Source organism: Sarcophilus harrisii, chromosome 3 (assembly GCF_902635505.1).
Source record: "Sarcophilus harrisii chromosome 3, mSarHar1.11, whole genome shotgun sequence".
In the NCBI taxonomy this organism is placed as follows: Eukaryota; Metazoa; Chordata; class Mammalia; order Dasyuromorphia; family Dasyuridae; genus Sarcophilus; species Sarcophilus harrisii.
Genome location: NC_045428.1, coordinates 413,273,943 through 413,295,411, shown reverse-complemented (window position 1 = coordinate 413,295,411; position 21,469 = coordinate 413,273,943). Strand labels below are relative to the sequence as shown.

The 21,469-nt window shown below is 34.9% G+C and overlaps 1 protein-coding gene across 2 annotated transcripts in view; it reads right to left on the bottom strand.

Moving 5' to 3' along the window:
- Positions 1 to 917: 917 nt before the first annotated feature.
- Positions 918 to 21,469, bottom strand: part of FAP (fibroblast activation protein alpha) — a 96,027-nt gene continuing 75,475 nt past the window's right edge. Inside the window, exons 20-25 of one of the 2 annotated variants that reach the window (XM_031960576.1) lie at positions 15,891 to 15,945; positions 6,659 to 6,758; positions 5,483 to 5,547; positions 4,118 to 4,190; positions 3,776 to 3,849; positions 918 to 1,382 (exon numbers count right to left, since the gene is read on the bottom strand). In XM_031960576.1, the coding sequence (XP_031816436.1) occupies positions 1,281 to 1,382; positions 3,776 to 3,849; positions 4,118 to 4,190; positions 5,483 to 5,547; positions 6,659 to 6,758; positions 15,891 to 15,945 (469 nt within the window). In that variant the 3' untranslated portion in view covers positions 918 to 1,280. The remainder of the gene's footprint in view (positions 1,383 to 3,775; positions 3,850 to 4,117; positions 4,191 to 5,482; positions 5,548 to 6,658; positions 6,759 to 15,890; positions 15,946 to 21,469) is intronic. The other variant, XM_031960575.1, reaches the window with a different exon arrangement.

Sequence of the window (21,469 nt, the reverse complement as noted above, 5' to 3'; positions counted from 1 at the left end):
TTGATGATCATCAAATATATTATAAATAACTAATATTTGGGGGAGGGCATCTGGGTGGATATATATATATATATCATAGATAAATAATATTGCAGAGTTAGCTTAGTCAGAAACTAGCTATATAACATCTGCCTCATCAGTTTCCTCATCAATGAAATGGAGATAATAATGACAGAACCTATCTCCCATTGCTATGGTAAGGATCAAATAAGATAATGTATGGATATATATATATATATATATATATATATATATGTATATGTGTGTGTGTATATATATGTATATATACGTGTATATATATACACGTACACACATATACACATATACAAACATATATACACATATATCTTTTGAAAATCTAAGAACTCTTTTGGCTGTTACATTGTCATTAATTATATTGCTAAGGGAAATCCGTTTTGTGGGAATTATATTTTCTTAAGAAAAAAATATCAGGTACTAAAGGTAATTTAAATTTCAGGATTCCTTGCTGAATCCATCCTTAAATTTGGGCCCATTTCATGATGAATAGAGGTCTGACCTAGGAGTCAGGAAAAAGATTCAAGTCATGCCTCCGTCAGTTAACTGTGGGATTATGTGGCAAGTTATACTTAGTGCACTAGCAATTCAACAACATTATGAATTACAGAAAGTTGGCAATCTGCATCATTGCAGGGAGGTACCATACTAAGGAACTCTCCACGCCAAAAAACAAGGTCCAGACACAAACAACAACAAACTTTTCTTCAATAGTACTTTTATGGCTATTAATGCTTTTCCTGATGTTTAGAGCTTTAATGAGACACCTAGGCCAATTATTCCAGTTTTTCTATCTTCTTGCAGACAACTTGATTTTATTTTTCTCTCCAATCAAGTACTTTTTTCTGACACAGAATCTGGGACTAAAATGTAATGGAATTTGACACAGGAATAGCATTTTATTTTGAATTCAATTCAACAAACATTTATTTATTCTTTTAGAGAACATGTATTAAGACCTAAAAAAAAAAAACAGGTTATCAAAATCCTTCATCAATCTGAAGTAAAACTTGGGACTCCATTCTCTCATTCAGTATTAAACTATATATGTAAACACAATTTAATTTAACCATGTCAGGCCCCTAATCAGTAACCGTTCTTTAGAATACAATTCGTTGAAGTGGCTACAAGAACATACCCTTGACATTCTCATAGAAACAGGCAAAGGGGTTAAGAAGTTTACATTAAGATTTTGAAGACATGGTCATGAATTTTCTTCTTCCTTCCACTCTCCCTTCCATCTATTAGTCTGACAAAGAAAAACACTGCTTTAGGAAGTGGGTCATATGAATATAGAGATGATTAGTTGACAGGCCTGACAAGCCATGGTTCTGGTCCGAATACCACTGAAATAGAAAGGAAAGAAATTCATTTATTCCAGGAAAAAAAATGAGCTATGAATTCTTTTTTCTCTTGGTAAATAGAAGCATTTTTACTATTTTTGTAACATTTTGACTGTACTTTCATAACAATAATAAAACTAATGATATCTCATATGTATGTAGCTCTTTAGTTTTTCCAAGTGCTTTCCTAAAACAAAAGAAAATATTAACAAATTATTTATAAGTAAGCCATTTAGGCTTGGGAATTTTTCAGTAGCTCTTTTAAAACTTAATAAATGATTTTCATATTCTTTAATAACTATTTTGCTATTTTGAACCTATATTAGATTTTTCCTAGTTGAAGGAAATGTAAATTGAATATATATGACAATCATCCTAGAAATTCATGATACTTAAAGAAATTGTCATGAGGGAACTTGATAATTTTAAACTTTAATGTAGATGAAATTATATTATATCCAATTTATTATATCCATATATTTCGATGAATAAAGAGAACCAGTTTTTTTTGAAATCTGTGCTATGCATATGTTACAGATCCATAACAAGAATGAGATCACTGTGGCTTTGTCCCACTACTCCAAAACTTAGAAGGTGCAAAAAGTTTATACACATACTACTTCAGCACCTAGAAACTGTTATGGTAACTTCCTTCCTTCCTTCCTTCCTTCCTTCCTTCCTTCCTTCCTTCCCTTCCTTCCTTCCTTCCTTCCTTCCTTCCTTCCTTCCTTTCCTTCCTTTCCTTCCTTTCCTCTCTCTCTCCCTCCTCCCTTCCTTCCTCCTTCCCTCTCTCCTTCCCTCCCTCCCTCCCATCTTTCTTTCTTTCTTTCTTTCTTTCTTTCTTTCTTTCTTTCTTTCTTTCTTTCTTTCTTGATGAGGTGATTACGGCTAAGGGACTTCCCCAGGGTCACACAGCTAGGAGTGTTAAGTGTCTGAGACCAAATTTGAATTCAGGTCCTCTTGACTTCAGGGCCAACACTCTATCCATTGCACCATCTAGCTGTCTTGTCTTGATTATTTCTTGCATTGTTTTCACATCCTGAATTGCAAAGTTGGTTTAAGGGCAGTGTTTTTTCCACTTTCTTGGAAATATTTTGTATAGGATACTGAAATCTCTTGGGGGCAGGTTTCCAAATGATACAAGCTTCCTCCCCACAACAGTTGAAAACATCCTTCCACATTTTGTACTTTACTGACCTGAGCCACATGGCACATCCCTTTTTGTTACTTTGAACCCAGGATACCACTCTGAGGATCCTACCACACCTTTTTTGGAGGCCCAACCATCCCCGCTGGGGATCTGAACTAGAATCTCTGCAGGATGGCCCTCCCCTCTCCCAGCACAATTGGGAATGTTCCTTGCACAACTACACCATCTGTTTTATTTAGGATGAAAAAAAATTTATATGTTTCTGTAGGCTATAATAAAGTATATAATCTTAGGTCTTATTTCTATTGTTTTTCTTATATTCTATCTTAAATTTACAGTGTAATCCAATAAAAAGATGATTTTTGTGTGTCTCTCTATAGCTAGATTTGGTTTATGGCTAGACAACGAAGTAGGGGTCAGAAGATCACAGGATAGATCCATTTAACCTATTTCAGCTTGTAGCTTTCTCATCTGTAAAATGGTGATAATAATTTCTGCCTTACCTAACTAATGTGATCATTGTAAGGGTCAAGTTATGTAACCAAGATAACAACACTATGAACACTGGTAAGTATAAAACATGATGAAATGAATGATGTATAATGGTTCCAAGTGAACCAGGAACAAATTAGTTCTCAAAGCATGGAAAAATTGTCCTGGGATGTTCCATTAAGCCTTCTTCCTGTGTATTCCTTCCTCTCAGTACAGACCACACTTCTTATCTGTACCAAATCAAAGGGTAACCTATATTTTCCAATATTTTTGTAAGCATAGCATTTGGTTCTCTAGTAAGACTGTATGCTTATTGAGAAAAGGGATTAAAAATGTTGCATTAATAGCATAGTAAGATTAAAAGGGTATAGTACTAGATGTTAGAAGATATGGAGTTTGTTTCTAAATTAACCAATCATATGATCATCTTTGAGTCATTGCTACTCTGAGATAGGGATCAAACCTAAAAATATCATACAAAAATAGTAGAAACTTAGCACATTGGTGCTGAAATAGGTCTTAGAAATAATATTATCTGGACTCCTCTTTTTTACAGATCAGGAAACTGAAGTCCCAATAGAAGTGACTTGATCAAATCCTTCAAATTATTTGTTGAAAACTGAATAACAAAATGGAGACTGGAACCTGATCTCCCAACCCACAATCCAGTCCTTTTTCTACCAAGTTTCACCAAATGTTCTGATTTTTGCCTGGGGTGCACAGTCCTGAGAACAAATAAAAAGGAATTATGTACCATTGCTTGGAAATCCACTTGTGCGTTCACCAGAGCTTTAGCAATCTGTGCTGAGTTCTGAAAGTGTACATTATCTGCAAGAGAGATATTTAAGTGCTATTAAAACCTGGTAAATATCAGAAAGCATGGAGTGACAATATACTGACTGGAAATGAACACCAACAATTATCTAGTCATAGAGATGACACTGTCAGCAGTGAGTAAGCGAACTTCTATATGGAAATGTCCTCGACACCTCTGTACTGACCCTGAGCACAGGCATAGGAGGATGCTTAATGTTGCTCAAACAAAGTGATGCTGGCTCAGTATTTTTATGTGTAAGAGTCTTTCTTAAAACCTCACCATCTGCTGTTCCATGGATGAGAAGATAGTCGACATTTTTGAAATATTCTGCCCTTGCCATCACTGTTGAATTCTGAAAAAGAAAGAATATTATCAGCTCAGTAGCTGCAAGCTCTAACACATTGTGTCCATAGAAAACCACCTAAATTAGCAGTCAGAGGATCAGGCACTATTATTGAAATTATTTATTACATTGACTGAAAAATATTTAGGAATTAAAAGTATCACATTTTTATCACCTCTTAAATTACCTCAAACAAAATAATGAAATCCTAAAAGAATCTTAACTTGTACAATTACAAGAGTAACAAAGTATAGAATAAAGGATTCCTTTTTGGACATGGCCAAGTCAAAATTTTGCTCCTTGAGTATGTACATTTATTGTGAAGGTTTTCTCTTTTTCTTTTTTATTGTTCTTCAGATATGTGGAGAAAGAAGAGGGAGAAAAAAAATTATGCTTGTCAAAAATTCATGAGAATGAAATCAGTAATTCATTCTGAAATCAAAGGTTTGGTCAAATCATACTTCTACTCAGAATTATTCAATGGCTCCCAATTGTTCATGAGTAAATTCAAATTCTATTGTTCTATGTTTAAGGTCCTCGACAATCTGGCACTTTTATCCTGGCGCTCTATTAGAACCTTCTATGTCTCTTCTGGTCCAGGTAACTCCTATAATTCTTCCCTTGATATTCCCATATTTGTGCCTTTCCTCATAATCCAGTCACATTTCATTGACTGGAATGTTATTTCTTCTTTTTTGCCTGTTGAATTTCTACTTATCCTTTATAGTCAAACTCAAATGCCATAAAGGTTTCCTGGATCACTTTTTGTTTGTTAATGATTCCTCCTGTCATCCCCTTTGAACATTATATAATATTTTGTCTTATAATTCTCAAATGCACTTTTTAATATAATAATCTATATTTTAGCAATCTGTTCTGTCTTTCCTCCTTAATGGACTAAGTATCATGAGGGTAGAGACTTTTGTTTCTCTTTGTATTTTTCCTTTCTTGCCCAGTGTTCATTCACATGTAGTAGATGATTAATAAAATGATTTTTGACCAAATGTTAATTGTAGACATAAACAGTGCCTTGACAATTTATGTCTAAAGTAGTGGTGAGGGTAGCATTAAAAAGGAACAATAACTAAATTCCATTTAATTCAACAGTTACATTAAGCATCCATTATGGTCAGGTAATATGGTCTTATTTGGCAACATTCTGCTTTACAAGTTGGGACAAAGAGTTGGGACCTTTGATTAGTTGTCCTGAATCTAAAACATGCATTCTAAATGACTTTTTCAAAATTCTCTTGTACAATCAAAATTAAAATCACAGAATGAAGAAAATATAAAATTCTTACTTTATAGTGTTCAAGATTATCTGACTTTGTGGGAAGACCCATGAAGCGCTCAGTGTAGATAGATGCTGAAATACAATTTTGTAAGAGATTATAAATGTACATTCCTTTATTTTCCAAAACACCCATACAAATGCTTTTCCCATCCCATCAAATTAATTTGGTTGAAATTTGTGACCTTTTTAAAAACCATGTTCCAATAATCATATAGTCATCAGAGCCTCTATGCAGGAGCTTCTCCTATTGGACCATAGTAACAAGTACTTTTTTGATCAAACTAGACCCCAGAAAGGAAGGGATGTGATAAAGAGAAGCAATATATCCAAAATCTTGGGAGCCTTTTGTTACTATAGGAAGGAGTGGACTCCAAGTTTCAACTTCTCTACCATCACCTGCAAACTTATTTTAAAAAGTGGGGTGCATAGAGAAGAATTACACTCCAAGATAACATTCTCTAGAAATAATATCCAAAGGCATATCTTTGCTATTGTTGTTAAGAGAACAGCTTGAAACTATGGCACCATTTTTTCCTTTCTTACTTTGCCTCTATTCAATACCTCAGTAACCCCCCTCCTCCTGTCATTTCTCCCATCTCCACTTTCCCCCAGAGAGGGAGATAAGACTGACTGGGGAAAACTTATTTGACCAATTACTAGAATTAATTCAAATCACTTAATCCATCCTACATGAATTTTGACATTAAAAAAAAACTGCATGGGGAAAATGCAAGTCTGAAGTAAAATCAATGTCTTTAATTCCTGGAGCTATTGACTTGGCACCTTCAAATTGTGTAGGGTAGATTCAGTGACATCTCAGCCCCAGGGCTTCATTCACACCAGATGTGCTTGGAAGTCTTATGATTGCAATGTAGTAGCATGTAAAGTTATGGACTTGATTCAGTTTTTAAAGATTAAATTCAAAGGTAGCACAAGGAATTTCAGAGACAATAAGAATTATGAATATATAAGTGAGAATTTGCTCTTAAAACAAAATAATTCTATTGTAATGCAGTTGTAATGACTTAAGTGAACATATCCACTTGTGGATTCTTATCCACCTGCTCATGATAGGGGTACATTTGGCAATATATCTTGCTTTTTTTAAAAAAAGCAGCTTCATATACAGGGTGATTTTGTGCTAAATGATTTCCAACTTAATATTTATGAGATGTTTTCATACCATAATATTCCCAACTGGAGACTGGAGCCACTGCTATTCCACATTTAAAAAGACCAGTTCCAGATCCAAGGGCCAGTGAAGAAACATATCCACCATAGGACTGGAAAGAAATTAATCAAAATCAGCATATATTTACTTGCATTGACCTTTTTTGTTCTTTTTGCACATTTTACTGCTAAAAAAATTGAGGAAGAGTATGAAATTGTGAGTGTGGGTGGATTTAAATAGAACTTCTTAAAACGTGACAGAAGTAATTAAAGAGCTATGAACATTAGTAATAGGAAAAGTCTTGTTTTATCTTCTGAATTGTTTCCTTTCCATCTCTAACCCTACAATGATCCTGTTACAAGAAAAAATCATTTTTCTTGAATAAATCACACACACAAAAATAATGAAAACCATACTCCTAAGGAAAAATGCAAGTGCAATTCCATTGTTTGCAAAAGCCACAAGGGGTACAGTTTAGTCTTTCCTTTGATTCTCTTCAGTCAACAGGCCTGATAAAAAGAAAATAAGAAATGAGGTGAGAAAGTCCTTCTTGATTATGTTACCCTCAAGTACATTTCTGAATGCAATAAGACAAAAGTTCAAGAGTTACTAAATTCAACAATTGACTGAGGCACCTTTTGGCCAGTCCATATTGATAGCTCCTGAAAATTGATTTCAAAATTGACCAGAGATTGCAAATGAATGAAAAAATATTCATTATTATTATTAAGACCTTTACTTAATTTTCAACTCTTAAAAAATACCTTTAGTGGGTCATGGTTATAGAGCATACTCATTAGCAAAAACCATCCTGAATAAAGAGAAACCATCTAAATTATCCTATAACCAGCCTCTGCCTAAGAAGCTCTTTAAAATAAATAAGCTTTGATAGAGAAAAATGTATTTTTTGTTGTTTGTGGGTTTTTTAAAGACAGAATGAACTAAATACTTTGGAAATAATTTTGGTAAGTGACAATATTATACCTATTTCAAGCTTTCATTTGAAATGTAAAAATAATTTGTTCTGATTAGGAACTAACAACAACTATTTTGGGAACTGAAGCTAAATTTCACTCTTAATTTTAGATTCTAATGACTGTAGAATGAGCTTGGGATCTTTGCACATAAAGCCCTCTGTAAACCTCACTATTGTTCTTGATTTTATTGAAATAATTCATACTTCCCAATGAAAAATAAGGTACCATTGCATTTCACTTCTACATCTAAAAACTGGCCATAGATTGCAAAGTAAAGAATGATACTCATAAAAGACATTTATTTCAGACTGTGTGGGACAGGTCGGGGACAAGAGCCCCTTCCCAATCCAATTAACTAATGAGAGACATTATCAGGTGTAAAGAGAAACCATTTATTTAATCCCTGCAGAGAGAGAGGCCCAGAAACATCTGGGAGCCATCCCAACTTCACCATGTGCTCCTGGACCCTGACCAGCTTCTGGCTTGTCTAGGGTTCAAAAGCAAAAGACTTGAGCCTTCTCATTGGATAGACTAACAGGATGTAACCCTCCTTGATCAATGGTCACTAATGCTGGCTGCCTCCCACAGGTCATGTCACTTCCTGCAACTTCCTATATCTCAGATTCAAAGTTCATTCCTCCAGAGATCAAATGACCTCCTCCCAAGGTCCCAAAGGTGAGAACAGGGATCATGTGACAATACTGAGAAATACTTCATGCAATCAGTCCCATTCAAGACTTTTGGGTCAGAATCTTTTGGAATAATTTATGACCCCTCTTTATGTGAATGATCGCATTGATTTTAGATGAAATTTCCAGATTCCATCTAAGGTGAATTAAATAAGTTCAGTTTATAGAAAGAAAAGTCAAAATTCCCAGAGAGATAGAATGACCATGGATGCTCATTTTAAATCTCAATCAATTTGGAAAAGCAAGTCTACAAGTAGAGATGACTTTTTATTCTCTGAAATGTGGGTGTGCCTCCTAAGCAGAGTGGGTACCAGAGGTGAGAAAGAGCCCACTTAGCAGAGCTGAAATGAGAATTCTAGAATGCTGTCCTTTGCACTTAGAGGCATCTTGCCATTTTGTTTAAAGTAGAATTTAAAACATAGTTTCATTTACATAGGAAATCATGCTGAGATTTACAAAACACTTTAAGTGAACATAGCTTGCACTGGAACAAACTCAGTTGATTGGGGACAAAGCCAGCAGACAGTCTAGAGGGTGACATGACTGTAGGCACTCCCCAAATGGGGTAGAGGGAGAGATGATGGCCCAGAAAGGGGCAAATAGTCCCCCAAAGAAACTATGCTCAGAAATGTTTGGGGAAGGGGAATGCACCTCCAGGAGAGAAGGGCCATAACGATAGAACTCACCTTCAGGGAGACTTGTATATTCTATGCTTCTAAGGGTCTATAAGGGTTTGCGTAGGCTTTAGGAAGGAAGCACAAAGCCCTCTTTTCTCCAGTTAGCACCCTGAAGCAAAAAAATTCAGGTATTCAATGATATTTATGGCTCTGTACTGCTGTAACAGTGGGGCAGCTGAGTGATACAGAGGACAGAGCACCAGGCCTGTTGTCAGGAAGATGCGAGCTAAAATGGTGTATGATGGGCAAGTCACTTAATCCCTATTTGCCCCAGGAAGCTCACGCTGGAGAAAGAAATGGCAACTATTTAGTATCTTTATGAAAGGAAAAAAAAACCAAAATAGAAAAATTCCATGGAATCACATAGAGTCAGACAGAACTAAATGACTGAACAATAATAACAGCAAAATAACTATGACAAGTATGCTGGAGTCTTTTCCAATGGTCCTCCTTCTAATAGACTGAAAAATGCAAAGACACATAATTTCTCTTGTTACATAACCCCCATTTTCACTGTTGATGATCTCTATTGATTGAATTTACTTTAGCTATCAGAAGAAATAGGAACCCATCTTTTGAACTATTGCTTATTCAGCACCACCTGGTCAGAAAGGCTTCATTATATTAACTACGTAAAGCTGTAACTTGACAGTCTAAGCCTAGTAATTTAAATAGACCTTACACTTACATCTCATCTATCTAAATGACTCAGTTCTCCAATGCATTAGACAAAGAACACGAAATGCATTGCTGGGCCCCTACTGAGTAATCAAGAAATATACTAAATTTAATTAAAAACTGGACAACCTATAGCAATAGGAAAAGGTCAGAACTTGGAACCCTAGCTCTGTTCCTTTCTAGTCATTTGCCCTTCCTAGTTCTGAGTTTTCTCCTCTATGAGTTACATAGATTGATGAATAGAGCACCGGACTTGAAGTCAATTAAACCTGAGTTCAAATCTTTCTTTTGACATTGATCATGAGTAAGTCGATCTAATGAGCATTTTAAAGCATTTTCTCTATGTCAGGCACTCTGCTAAACAAACAAATAAAACCAAATTCCTATTTTTAAGAAGTTTGTAGTCTAATAGAGGATACTACATGTTAAAAATCTATCTACAAACAAATCATATTCAGGAAAAATTGAAGATTAATTTCAGAGGGAAGGCAATGAGATTAAAGAATGGAAAAGGCTTCTTGCAGAAGGTAATACTTTAGCTGAGACTGAAGGAAGCCAGGAAGTAAGATGAGGTAGGAGAGAGCTCTAAGCATGGTGAACAGCCAGTGAAAATCCCCAAAGCTGGGAGATAGAGAGTTATATTTGAAGAACTGCAAGGAAGCCAATGTCACAGAGTATGTATGGTATGCTTGGTGTAAAAATGCTAGAGTAATAGAAATGGGTATAATTACATGGGAATCATAGAGCAGTCATGTGTACCTGAGTAATATATACAGGGAACATTGAAAACATTAAAGCACTATTTAAATGGTAACTTTATTATTATTACTGTGAAACTGAAGGAGTTGGGCCAAGATGATCATTGAGGTCCCCTCTGTTTCTAACATTCAATGGATTCCTGACAGTTTATATATTAAAGCCAAAAATAATGTGAGAAGTTGGGGATGCATATTATTTCCTTAGAAGATAGAGACCGAGAATGGTGATAGCCAATTGATCAATTAGCCACTTAGCATCTTTAAAATGCTTACTATTTGCCAGTTATTGTATTATGCACAAAGGTATAACCATAGCCCCAGCCCTCAATAAGCTCATGTTCTGATAAAGGCCTCATGTCCAAAATATATAGAGAACTGACTCTAAGTTATAAGAAACCAAGCCATTCTCCAATTGTTAAATGGTCAAAGGATATGAACAGACAATTTTCAGATGATGAAATTGAAATTATTACCACTAATATGAAAGTGTTCCAAATCATTATTAATCAGAGAAATGCAAATTAAGACAACTCTGAGATACCACTACACACCTGTCAGATTGGCTAAGATGACAGGAAAAAATAACGATGATTGTTGGAGGGGATGTGGGAAAACTGGGACACTGATACATTGTTGGTGGAGTTGTGAACGAATCCAACCATTCTGGAGAGCAATCTGGAATTATGCCCCAAAAGTTATCAAACTGTGCATACCCTTTGATCCAGCAGTGTTTCTACTGGGCTTATACCCCAAGGAAATACTAAAGAAGGGAAAGGGACCAGTATGTGCCAAAATGTTTGTGTCAGCCCTGTTTGTAGTGGCTAGAAGCTGGAAACTGAGTGGATGCCCATCAATTGGAGAATGGTTGGGTAAATTGTGGTATATGAATGTTATGGAATATTATTGCTCTGTAAGAAATGACCAACAGGATGAATACAGAGAAGCTTGGAGAGAATTACATGAACTGATGCTAAGTGAAATGAGCAGAACCAAGAGATCATTATATACGTCAACAACGATACTGTATGAAGATGTAATCTGATGGAAGTGGATTTCTTTGACAAAGAGACCTAATTCAGTTTCAATTGATCAATGATGGACAGAAGCAGCTAAACCCAAAGAAAAAACACTGGGAAATGAATGTAAACTGTTTGCATTTTTGTTTTTCTTCCTGGGTTATTTTTACCTTCTGAAACCAATTCTCCCTGTGCAACAAGAAAACTGTTTGGATCTGCACACATACATTGTATCTAGGATATACTACGACATATTCAACATATATAGGACTGCTTGCCATCTAGGGGAGGGTGTGGAGGGTGGGAGGGAAAAATCGGAACAGAAGTGAGTGCAAGGGATAATGTTGTAAAAAATTTATCCTGGCATGGATTCTGTCAATAAAAAGTTAAAAAAAAAAGAAAGAAAAAAATAAGCTCATGTTCTAGTAGGGAGGCAACATGAAAATACTTTTAAAAAAATACAAGGGGTGAGTGGAAAGTATTCTCAGAGAGAAAGTATTGGGAGGAAGGAGGGAAAGAGATTGTGAAAGGCTTCCTGCAGAAGGTGGGATTTTAAGGAAGTCAGGGAAGTTAAGAGACGGTGGTCAGTATAAAAAGCATTCCATGCAAAAGAGACAATCAGTGAAAAAGCACCATAGTAAGTAAGTATGACTCTTTTCCCATAACCTTTATCCTCCAGTGCTAATGTCCTGGGGCAAAGCAAATACTGTTCACCTTCTATTTCAATAAAGTTTTATTTTCTCACTAGTCTAGGATGTTGAAGAAAATGTTTGGATTTTTTTTTTAAAGACCAAATTGCTTAGGTAATCACATCTATATAGAAATATATAGAACTGAGAGAAACATAGTTGTTAAAGGCTTGGCTTTGAAATAGATATTAAATAGCTTCTAGGAATCATGGAAACACACTTTCCTCCATGAAGCTGGAGTTTAAGGATAACACCTTAGTGAGAGTAAGTTGTTTTGTGTGTGTGTGTGTGTGTGTGTGTGTGTGTGTGCAATGGATGTGTCTTTGGCTCAGGGCCCCAAAGAGAACAATGATGGCTGGAAAAATGTTCTGTTCCATACTCTTTGAAAGGATCTGGAAAACTGTAACTTTGCTGGCAGAACTGGCCAAGACATCATCTATTTTGGTACCCTCTCACCTATTATTTCATTACTCATCACACAGAATTTATGCTATATCTTGGCTGCCCACCCAGACATATCTCTATATTTTCCCCTTCCTTCAATTCCTTCCCAGTTAGGGCTTGACTTCCAGCTGGCTTGGAAATGAATCTTATGAATCAAGCAGAAACAGATACTGTGTTTTCAATCAGTCAATTAATCAACAAGAGTTTATTAAGCACATATAATGTGCCAGAAACTGTGCTGGAGGGACAAAAACAAAAATGAAATGAGTTTAAATTTTATCAGAAGAACTATTATGTACATTCAAAAGTAAATAAAAGGCAATTTTTTGTGGGAGGCAATAACAGTTGAGGGGATCTAGAGAGGCCTTATGTAGAAAGCAACTTTTGAGCTGAGCTTTAAAGGATAATAAGTATTCTAAGTGGCAGAGGCAAAGAGAGAATGCAGTACTTGGGTAAAGGTACAGATATGGGAAATAGATTTTGTATGTGAGGAACATTAAAAAGTCCCCTTTAGATGAATGCAGAATGCATGAAGAGCAGTATTGTTTAATCAGTTTGGAAAGGCAGATTAAGTCCAGGTTGTTAAAATATTTAAATTCCATACAAAGGAATATGTATTTTATACCAGCATTAATAAAGATCTACCGTAGCTTATTTAGCTAGGGGGCTGTTAGACGCGTGCTTTCAGAATATTACTTTGGTAGCTGATTGAAGGAGAAATGGGAAAGACCTGAAGTAGAACGATCAGCTAGTGTTGGTGAGAGGAAGTTGGGGGCTGTGTGAGTAGAAAGAAGGGAACAGATGTGAGAGATGTTGTGGGAGTAGAATTGACAAGACTTGGCAACTGTCTAGATATGTGGGGTGAGAGAATGAGGAGTTGAGGCTGCAAGTTTGGATGACTAGAAGTATGGCAATTCCCTTGACAGAAATAGGGAAGTTTGGAAGAAGGATGTGCTCTAGGGGAAGTTAGTCAGTTCTGTTTTGGCTATGTTGAGTGTGAGAGGCTTAAAGAATATCCAGTTGTGAATGTCTAATAGGCAACTGGTGATTAGATTGGAGGTAAGGAAGACATATTATAAAGGTGTGTGTGTATATGTATATATATATATATATATATATATATATATATATACATATACACACACATATATAGTGTATGTATGTGTGCACACATGTACGTATGTATATGTATATGCCATTTGGATTTGATGTGTTTTTTTCCTTCCAAGGTTTTTTGTATATCTGGATAGTGGATCAATGTGAATCCTCTATACCTATATGTTCCCTGAGAAAGATAAGGTAATGAAAACACAGAGCTCATAGTTAAAAAACAAGTTTGTTATTATTATTATTATTTTAAAACCTGGATCAAAAGCTCAACCAAAGGAAAATGACTATGCTTTTATATAATTGTTAGATCTAACAGTTGGGTGCTGAGATCATTTACCTTGGGGATTTCGACATGGATACAAAATAAGAAAATCCATTTTTTACATACTTCACTGGAACACTTCATTTATTACCACATTCCATTTCGTCTAGGTAGTTTTCACTTGGCCTATTTTAGGAGGGCCCAAATAGCCAATTTCAGGAGATAACTTTCCTTTCATTACAATATGAGTGGTTTGACTGCTCTGTTAAGGGTGGAGATGAATCCTGCAAACTCTGTTTCAGGCTTGATTTCACTCATTCCACATTATGGGGGCCCCTTACAGAAAATACAGCCAAGAAAAGCAAGCAGAGCAAAAAGCTATAAAGGTATAGCCGTTAGCTGGTCAGAGTATACCTCCAGCTGAAAGGGGAAGAAAATTGAAATTTTTCATGAGCAGTAATTATAATAATTTCTAATCAGAAAATTGGAGAATATGCCAATATTTTCCATCAATTCTCATTACCTCACCAGCTGTGCCTAACAGGATGTCACTACTTCAGTCAGTGTGCATTTTTTTAATAACTGAAACTTTTTCAAATGTAAGAAACTGTTTCTATGACCTACAAATAAGAAATTGAAAGCTACTTAGTTTTCTCTTTTTCACAAAAATGGAAATTAGGACTGGTGAAGGAATTTTCTTGGCAAAGAAAACATAAAAAAGTCAGGAGGTGACCACATTGAGCTATATATTTTTGGGGGGCGGGGTTTGTTTGTTTTTTGCCAAGGCATTGGAGTTAAGTGACTTGCCCAGGATCACACAGCTAAGAAATGTTAAATGTCTGAGGACAGATTTGAACTCAGATTGTCCTGGGCTGGTGTTCTATCCACTGTCCCACTTAGCTGCCCCCCAGACTGAGCTGTATATTAAGGAACTAACATTTTACAAGTTCATATGCCAAAAAAATAGGGGATAAGTGAAGCATGAATGGATAGTAAAAAAAAGATGGGCACACCAAAAAAAAAAAAAGATTTCTAAAATTTGAAAAGAAAAAAATCTAAATCTTCCAAGTCTTCACAATTTTTATAATCTTGTCCACTCTTCTCTAAAATATAGTAGAGACACAGCAATTAACAGTTAATTTAGATTATTATTACAATAATTATTAGTTAATTTTATCAGTAGAGAGAGACAACTCACAAGAAATTCATTCATTAGAAATAAAAAAGGAGAAGGGGCCTAAATGATCTAAATTTATTGTTCCCCCAAGTCAATCTATACTCCACAGAGCTACCAAAGTGGTTTTCCTAAAAGGCAATTCCTCTAATGTCCTCAACAAATTCCAGTGACTTCCTACCATCCCTAGGAGCAAATATCTCCTGTTAATCATTTATCTTGTCCCTAATATAACTTTCCAGTCTTATAACATACTACACCACCACCTCACCACCCCCTCTCATCTTACAATCTTGTAAATATAGTCTTATTGTTCCTTAAACAATTCACTCCATTACTCATCTCCATGTTATGTCCTCCATCACTGGAATGTACTGTCCTTCACTTCTACTTCTTGCAATTCTTGGTTTCTTTTAAGACTCCTCTCAAGGGTTACTTTTTACATAAAATCTTTCCTGATTCCCTCAGTTGTAAGTACAACCTCTATCACCTTGTATCTATGTTGTGTTAGTTTTGCACCCATTACATGCCTCTCCTGATAGACACGTAAACTCCTTGAGAACTACTTTACTTTTGCATTTGTATTTCTAGTACCTGGCACAATTCTTGGCACATGGAAACAATAAATTTTTACTGATAGATTAATCAAACAAAAATATTGCTTAACTTTCATTTCACTCTACAGTGGAAAATAGTTTCAAGGTAACCATACAGAACACGTTAGAAAATACATTGACTATCAAGCATAGAAATATACAAAACAAACTTACCCAGCCCCATATGGCTATTCTCTTTTCATCAATGAAACCCATTTCTATGAATTTTCTAAAGTAAAAGAAACACATGTTAAAATATATACACACTGCACTTATTATAAATTATATTCATGTAATAGCTAAATAATTTTTTAAAAGTCAACTTTTTCTTTTTTTTAAACTCATCAACTCTGGAGAATTTACATATGATAACAAAGATATTAACTTCACTTTTAACAAAGGGCAAAAGAATTTCAGGCCCCTGTATCTGTATTTTAACATAATTAATATGATTTCATTATAGTGGTTTCCTTCATAATCCCATGCATTTTATTTTATGCATTTAAAAATATTATTCAGAGAAGAGATTCATAGGATTCGGTGGTCAGTGTTAAGAAACAAATATGAAAGGATTGGATCTTGAGCTTTTTAAAAAGGACCTCATTGCAGAATTGCCAAGTACCTAGTGATGGCATGTGGTCTACACCAACTGTGGTTTAATTCAGTGCTGGTTAGGAAGAAACTTGAGAAAATTCCCAAGAAACAGATGCAGTACCAGAATGAACCTGCAGAAAAGCAATGGCACAGTGTCCATATTCCAACAGAAATAGGCAAAAAGACAGAGGTAATGTAGATGGAGCCATAAAATGTTCTTTATTCATGCCGTTCAGGTTTTTGTTCACTGCCATCTGGGCTTAGGGGTGAGTAATTGTGATTTGTTGATTCCCTGAGTTTCTTAAAAGGATTTCAGACACATTCTCCCTTGACTCTAATGTTCACAGTGTGCAGGTTTCAAAGGTGTGGATGATTGGCAAAGTTATCCAAGCAAAGCTGCCATAATTTCTATGCATAAGCAAACAGGATGAGATACTATGGGCCACAGCTGTCACCTGGAGCTCTAGGTGCAACTGAGGATTTGGGAGGAAACAGTAAAGCAACATTGTCCATGCAAATAATGTTGCTAGGAAAGAAAAAAAAAAAGAGTCATCAAGTTGGTACCTATTTCAGTCATTCCTCCACATCCTGGGCCAGATTCTGTGTTAAGGTGGAAGATGTTAAATGCCCTTGATGGAGGGGAAAACAATTTAATATCTTAAAAATATGTTTTTTTTTTTGCCTCTGATGCTTAATGGCCACTTCTAAGATATAAAATGCAATTTATGGCTTTATGATTATTTAAAAACTAGCAATGAGACTGCCTTGGATGATGATATAAAGCAAATAACAGATGCCACTTAGGAACAGAGGAAATTCTTAATGGTCCCCTTCCTTGTTTCATCCTGAAAAAAGATGACTTGGACAGGAAATGATCTTGTAATAGTTAACAAGGAAATTAGATGAGAAAACATATTATAGTAAAACTAAGTCAAAGGGTGATTGTGTAATCTAAAAGCATCAAATTCAATAAAATACACTCCTGAATTCTTTTTTTTTTTTAATGCCAAATAGAAGAGTTTATATTTGATTCTAGAAGTAGCCACTGGAAAATATTGCATGGGAGGTTGGTGGGGCTGACATGATTAGACCTACACTTTAGGAAAAGCATTTTACAATGGAGGATGGACTTTAGTAGTAGGGAAGTTGAGGCAGGGGATTGTGAGGATTTTGTAAGTGAGGTATTAAGAAAAAATACTTAGGGATTAAGGATCACAATTTGGGAAGAGTGTCACTCTCTAGTCCTTCAAATCAATGGGCAAGCATGGGCAGTAGCTTGGTTATATATTAGAAGGTGTTCTTTAATGAAGATCCCAGAACTCTAAATATCTATCTTTATATCTGACTGCTATTACTACACAGATTTATAGGGACCAAGGAGGAGGGAAATTTTTTTTGCAGCCAATAAAAAGACTGTAAAAATACTTTTGTCATACAAAAGACTGTATGACACACAATTATACTATATGACAGACAGTATGACAAACTATTATACCCTTTTTCTGCCCTCTTTTCTCCCTCCTCATACCCTGTCTCTGCCAATACTAATCACAAAGACCTTTTGATTAGAAAAGTTTGCTAAATTAATTATTATCAGGACAACCTTGAAGATGCTGTCTAATGAAATCGACTTAACCCAGCCAATGAATAGGTGGATCAATCAGTGGTAAAACATGGAGCCACTTTTGTCATCTAGGGCCTAGCAAAAGACCAATTTTCACAGGGATTATTAAAGTTGTTGCAATAATCCCAGTGAGAAATCATGAATATAAAGCAAAATTTCTGGGTTGAAGTCATAGCAATCCTCAGAGGAAAAATCATATCTCTTTCTATGCTTCCTTTGAATCTTGTGTTTAAATATCAAATTTTCTATTCTTCATTAGGAATACTTAGAATTCTTTTATTTCATTAAATATCTATTTCCCCCTTGTATGATTGTATAGTTTTGCTGGGTAGGTTATTCTTGTTTGTAATTCAAACTTCTTTGCTTTCTGGATTATCACATTTAAATCCTCCACTTCTTTATAGTGATGGATACAAAATCTTGTGTGATCCTGACTGTAGTGCCTCAGTATTTGAATGATTTCTTTCTAACTGTTTTAAATATTTTCTCCTTGATTTTGAAACACTGGAATTAGGTTATAATATTCCTGCAAATGTCCATTTTGGGATCTCTTTTAGGAGGTGATCAATGGATTCTTTCAATCTCTAATTTGCCTTATGATTCTAAGATATCTCAGTAATTTTCTTTCATAATTTCTTGAAAAATAAATAATACATTTTCATTTTTTATCATGGCTTTCAGGTGCTCCAATAATTCTTAGATTCTTTCTCCTCAATCTATTTTTCCAGGTCAGTTGTTTTTCCTATATTTGATTCTATTTCTCCATTCTTTTTACCTTGCTTTATTGTTTTTTGATGTCTCATGGAGACAATAGTTTTGACTTTCCCAATTCTAATTTTGAAGGAATTATTTTCTTTAGTGTGTTTTTGTATTTTTTTTTTATTTAGCCACATGATTTTTAAGGAGTTATTTTCTTCATTATATTCTTCTGCCTCTTTTTTCATAATTTTCTTGCATTACTCATTTCTTTTCCCATTTTTCTTATTTGATTTTTTAAAAATCTTTTTTTCTCTTTTAAAAAACTTTTTTCTTTAGCTCTTCCAGGAATTCATATTGGGTTTGTATCCAATCTGATTTTTTTTGTCCAAATGCTCTTTTTACTCTGACATCTTGGCTCTGCTCCCTACTCTTGAATCCTAAAGAACTTCAAGATATATATTTGACTTAGATTACATTTAATTATTATATCCTTGCTATGTGCAAAATGCTTATGGGTGGTGAAGAAGGTAATGGAAACATTATCCCTTTCCTTAAATCAGTGAGTGAACAAGCACTTATTAGTACCTACTGTGAGCCAAACATTATTACCCACACACACACGGCCATTTTATATCTATATACATAGGCTAGTATATCAGCATTGAAGCTAAAAAGAAATTCTACTATCAGTCCTTGCTCTCAGAGAATGAGATTTGATGGGGAAGACAATATGAAAAGAACAATGGACACATAAGATGTATAGAGGATCTATTGTAGATAAGGATTTGGAAAGGATAGTAAAAGGATCAATATTTAACTTAGTGTGCTTTACCTGGTTCTTACCATCATTAGATGCAACTTTTAACACAAATAATATATAAGAATGTATTTTCTCTTAAACTTGTAAGAACAGATAGGTGCCACAGGGGAGAGAGTGTTGAACCTGGAGTCAGGAAGACTTGAGTCCAAATCCAGTCTCACTTATGTGTGATCCTGGGCGAATCACTTAAACTTTGCCTGCCTCAATTTTTTCATTTGTGAAATGGGGATAATGATAATATCTGTTTCCCAAAATAGTTATAAGGATCAAATGAGATAAAATTTGTAATGTGTTTTGTGAATCTGAAAGTACTATTATATTTGTTATTATTTATAATTATTATTTCTCCTTTACTAATCCTTTACTTTACTAATCCTGATAATGACCCCACTATTCATCTAGTTTCCCAAGTTTGGAACCTTGGAATAATCTTTGATTCTTCATTTTTGATAGCTAACTTCTATCCATTTTTTCTAATATCTCATGTCCTTCTATTCACTCTGTTGCCACTTTAAGACTGTAGTACAAGCCATCATTACAACCCATTGGGACTATGTTCTCTTAATGGATTTGCCAAACTTTACCCTTTCTTCACCACAATACATTCTTTACATCACTGCTAGACTAATCTTTCTTATGTGTTCATCTAGTTAGTCACTCTTGTGCTCATCAAACTTCAATGACTATTTATAGTAATATTGCTACTTGAAAATCAAGAGCATTTACGATCTGATAGCATTTTACTTTTCCAGCTTAAGGAGGCAGCATTTAATAGGAGAAAAAATATTCATTAGTGTCAGAGAACCTTGGTTAAAATGTTTCCACTGTGACACTGGACAAGTCAATTAGTATTTTTGGTTCTTAGTTTCCTCATGTAAAATGAAGGGGTTTGAATTAGATGACCTCTGAGTTCCTATCCAGATTTTGCATTATGATTCTTATTTTATGCAAATTTCTAGCAAACACATGCTTTATAGTCCATCTAAGCCAGACTTGGTTTCTACATATACCAACCTTATATAGTGCTTTTTTTTCCTACCTCTTTAACTGCATTTTTCATGTATTATTTAAGTATATGTGTACCAGTCATGTACTCTTCAGTGCTGTTCTGGCTTTATTCCTGTGCCCCATTCAAAACTTGCTATGTCCTATTTTTTTGAAATAAGTTTATTTATTTTTAATACACATTGCTTTATAAATCATATTGTGAGAGAAAAATCAAACAAAAGGAAAAGCCATGGGGGAAATAAAAAACAACAACAAAAAAAAAGAAATGAACCTAGAATGTGATGATTTACATTCAATGTGCTTAGTTCTTTTTCTGCATGCATATGGCGTTTTCTTTCCAAAGTCTATCAGGATTGCTTTGCATCACTGAACTACTGAGGAGAAGCCTTTCATGGTTGATCTTCACACATTCTTGCTGTTCTTGTGCACAATGTATTCTTGGTGGTGCTTGTTTTGCTCAGTATCAGTTCATGTAAATTTTTTCCAGATCTTTCTCAATTCAGTTTGTTCATCATTTTTTATAGAACAATAATATTTCATTTCCTTCTATGTACCACAATCTGTTCAACTATTTCCCATTGATGGGCATCCATCCTTTTTCAGTTCTTTGCTACCACAAAAAGAATTGTTACATACTTTTTTTTGCACATATGGGTCCTTTTCTTTATGATTTCTTTGGGATATAGACCCAGTAATGGTCAAAGGATATGCACAGTTTGATAGCCCATTGGGCATAATTCTAGATGGTTCTCCAGAATGATTGGATTATTTCACAGATCCACCAACAATGCATTAGTGTCCCAGTTTTCCCACATACCTTCCAGCATTTATCATTATTTTTTCCTGTTATCTTAGCCAATCTGACAAGTGTGAGGTGGTAACTCAGAGTTGTTTTAATTTGTCTTCCTCTAAGCAATATATATAATTTCATCATCTGAAAACTGTCTATTCATATCTTTTGATCATTTATCAATTGGGGAATAGCTTATATTCTTATAAATTTGACAC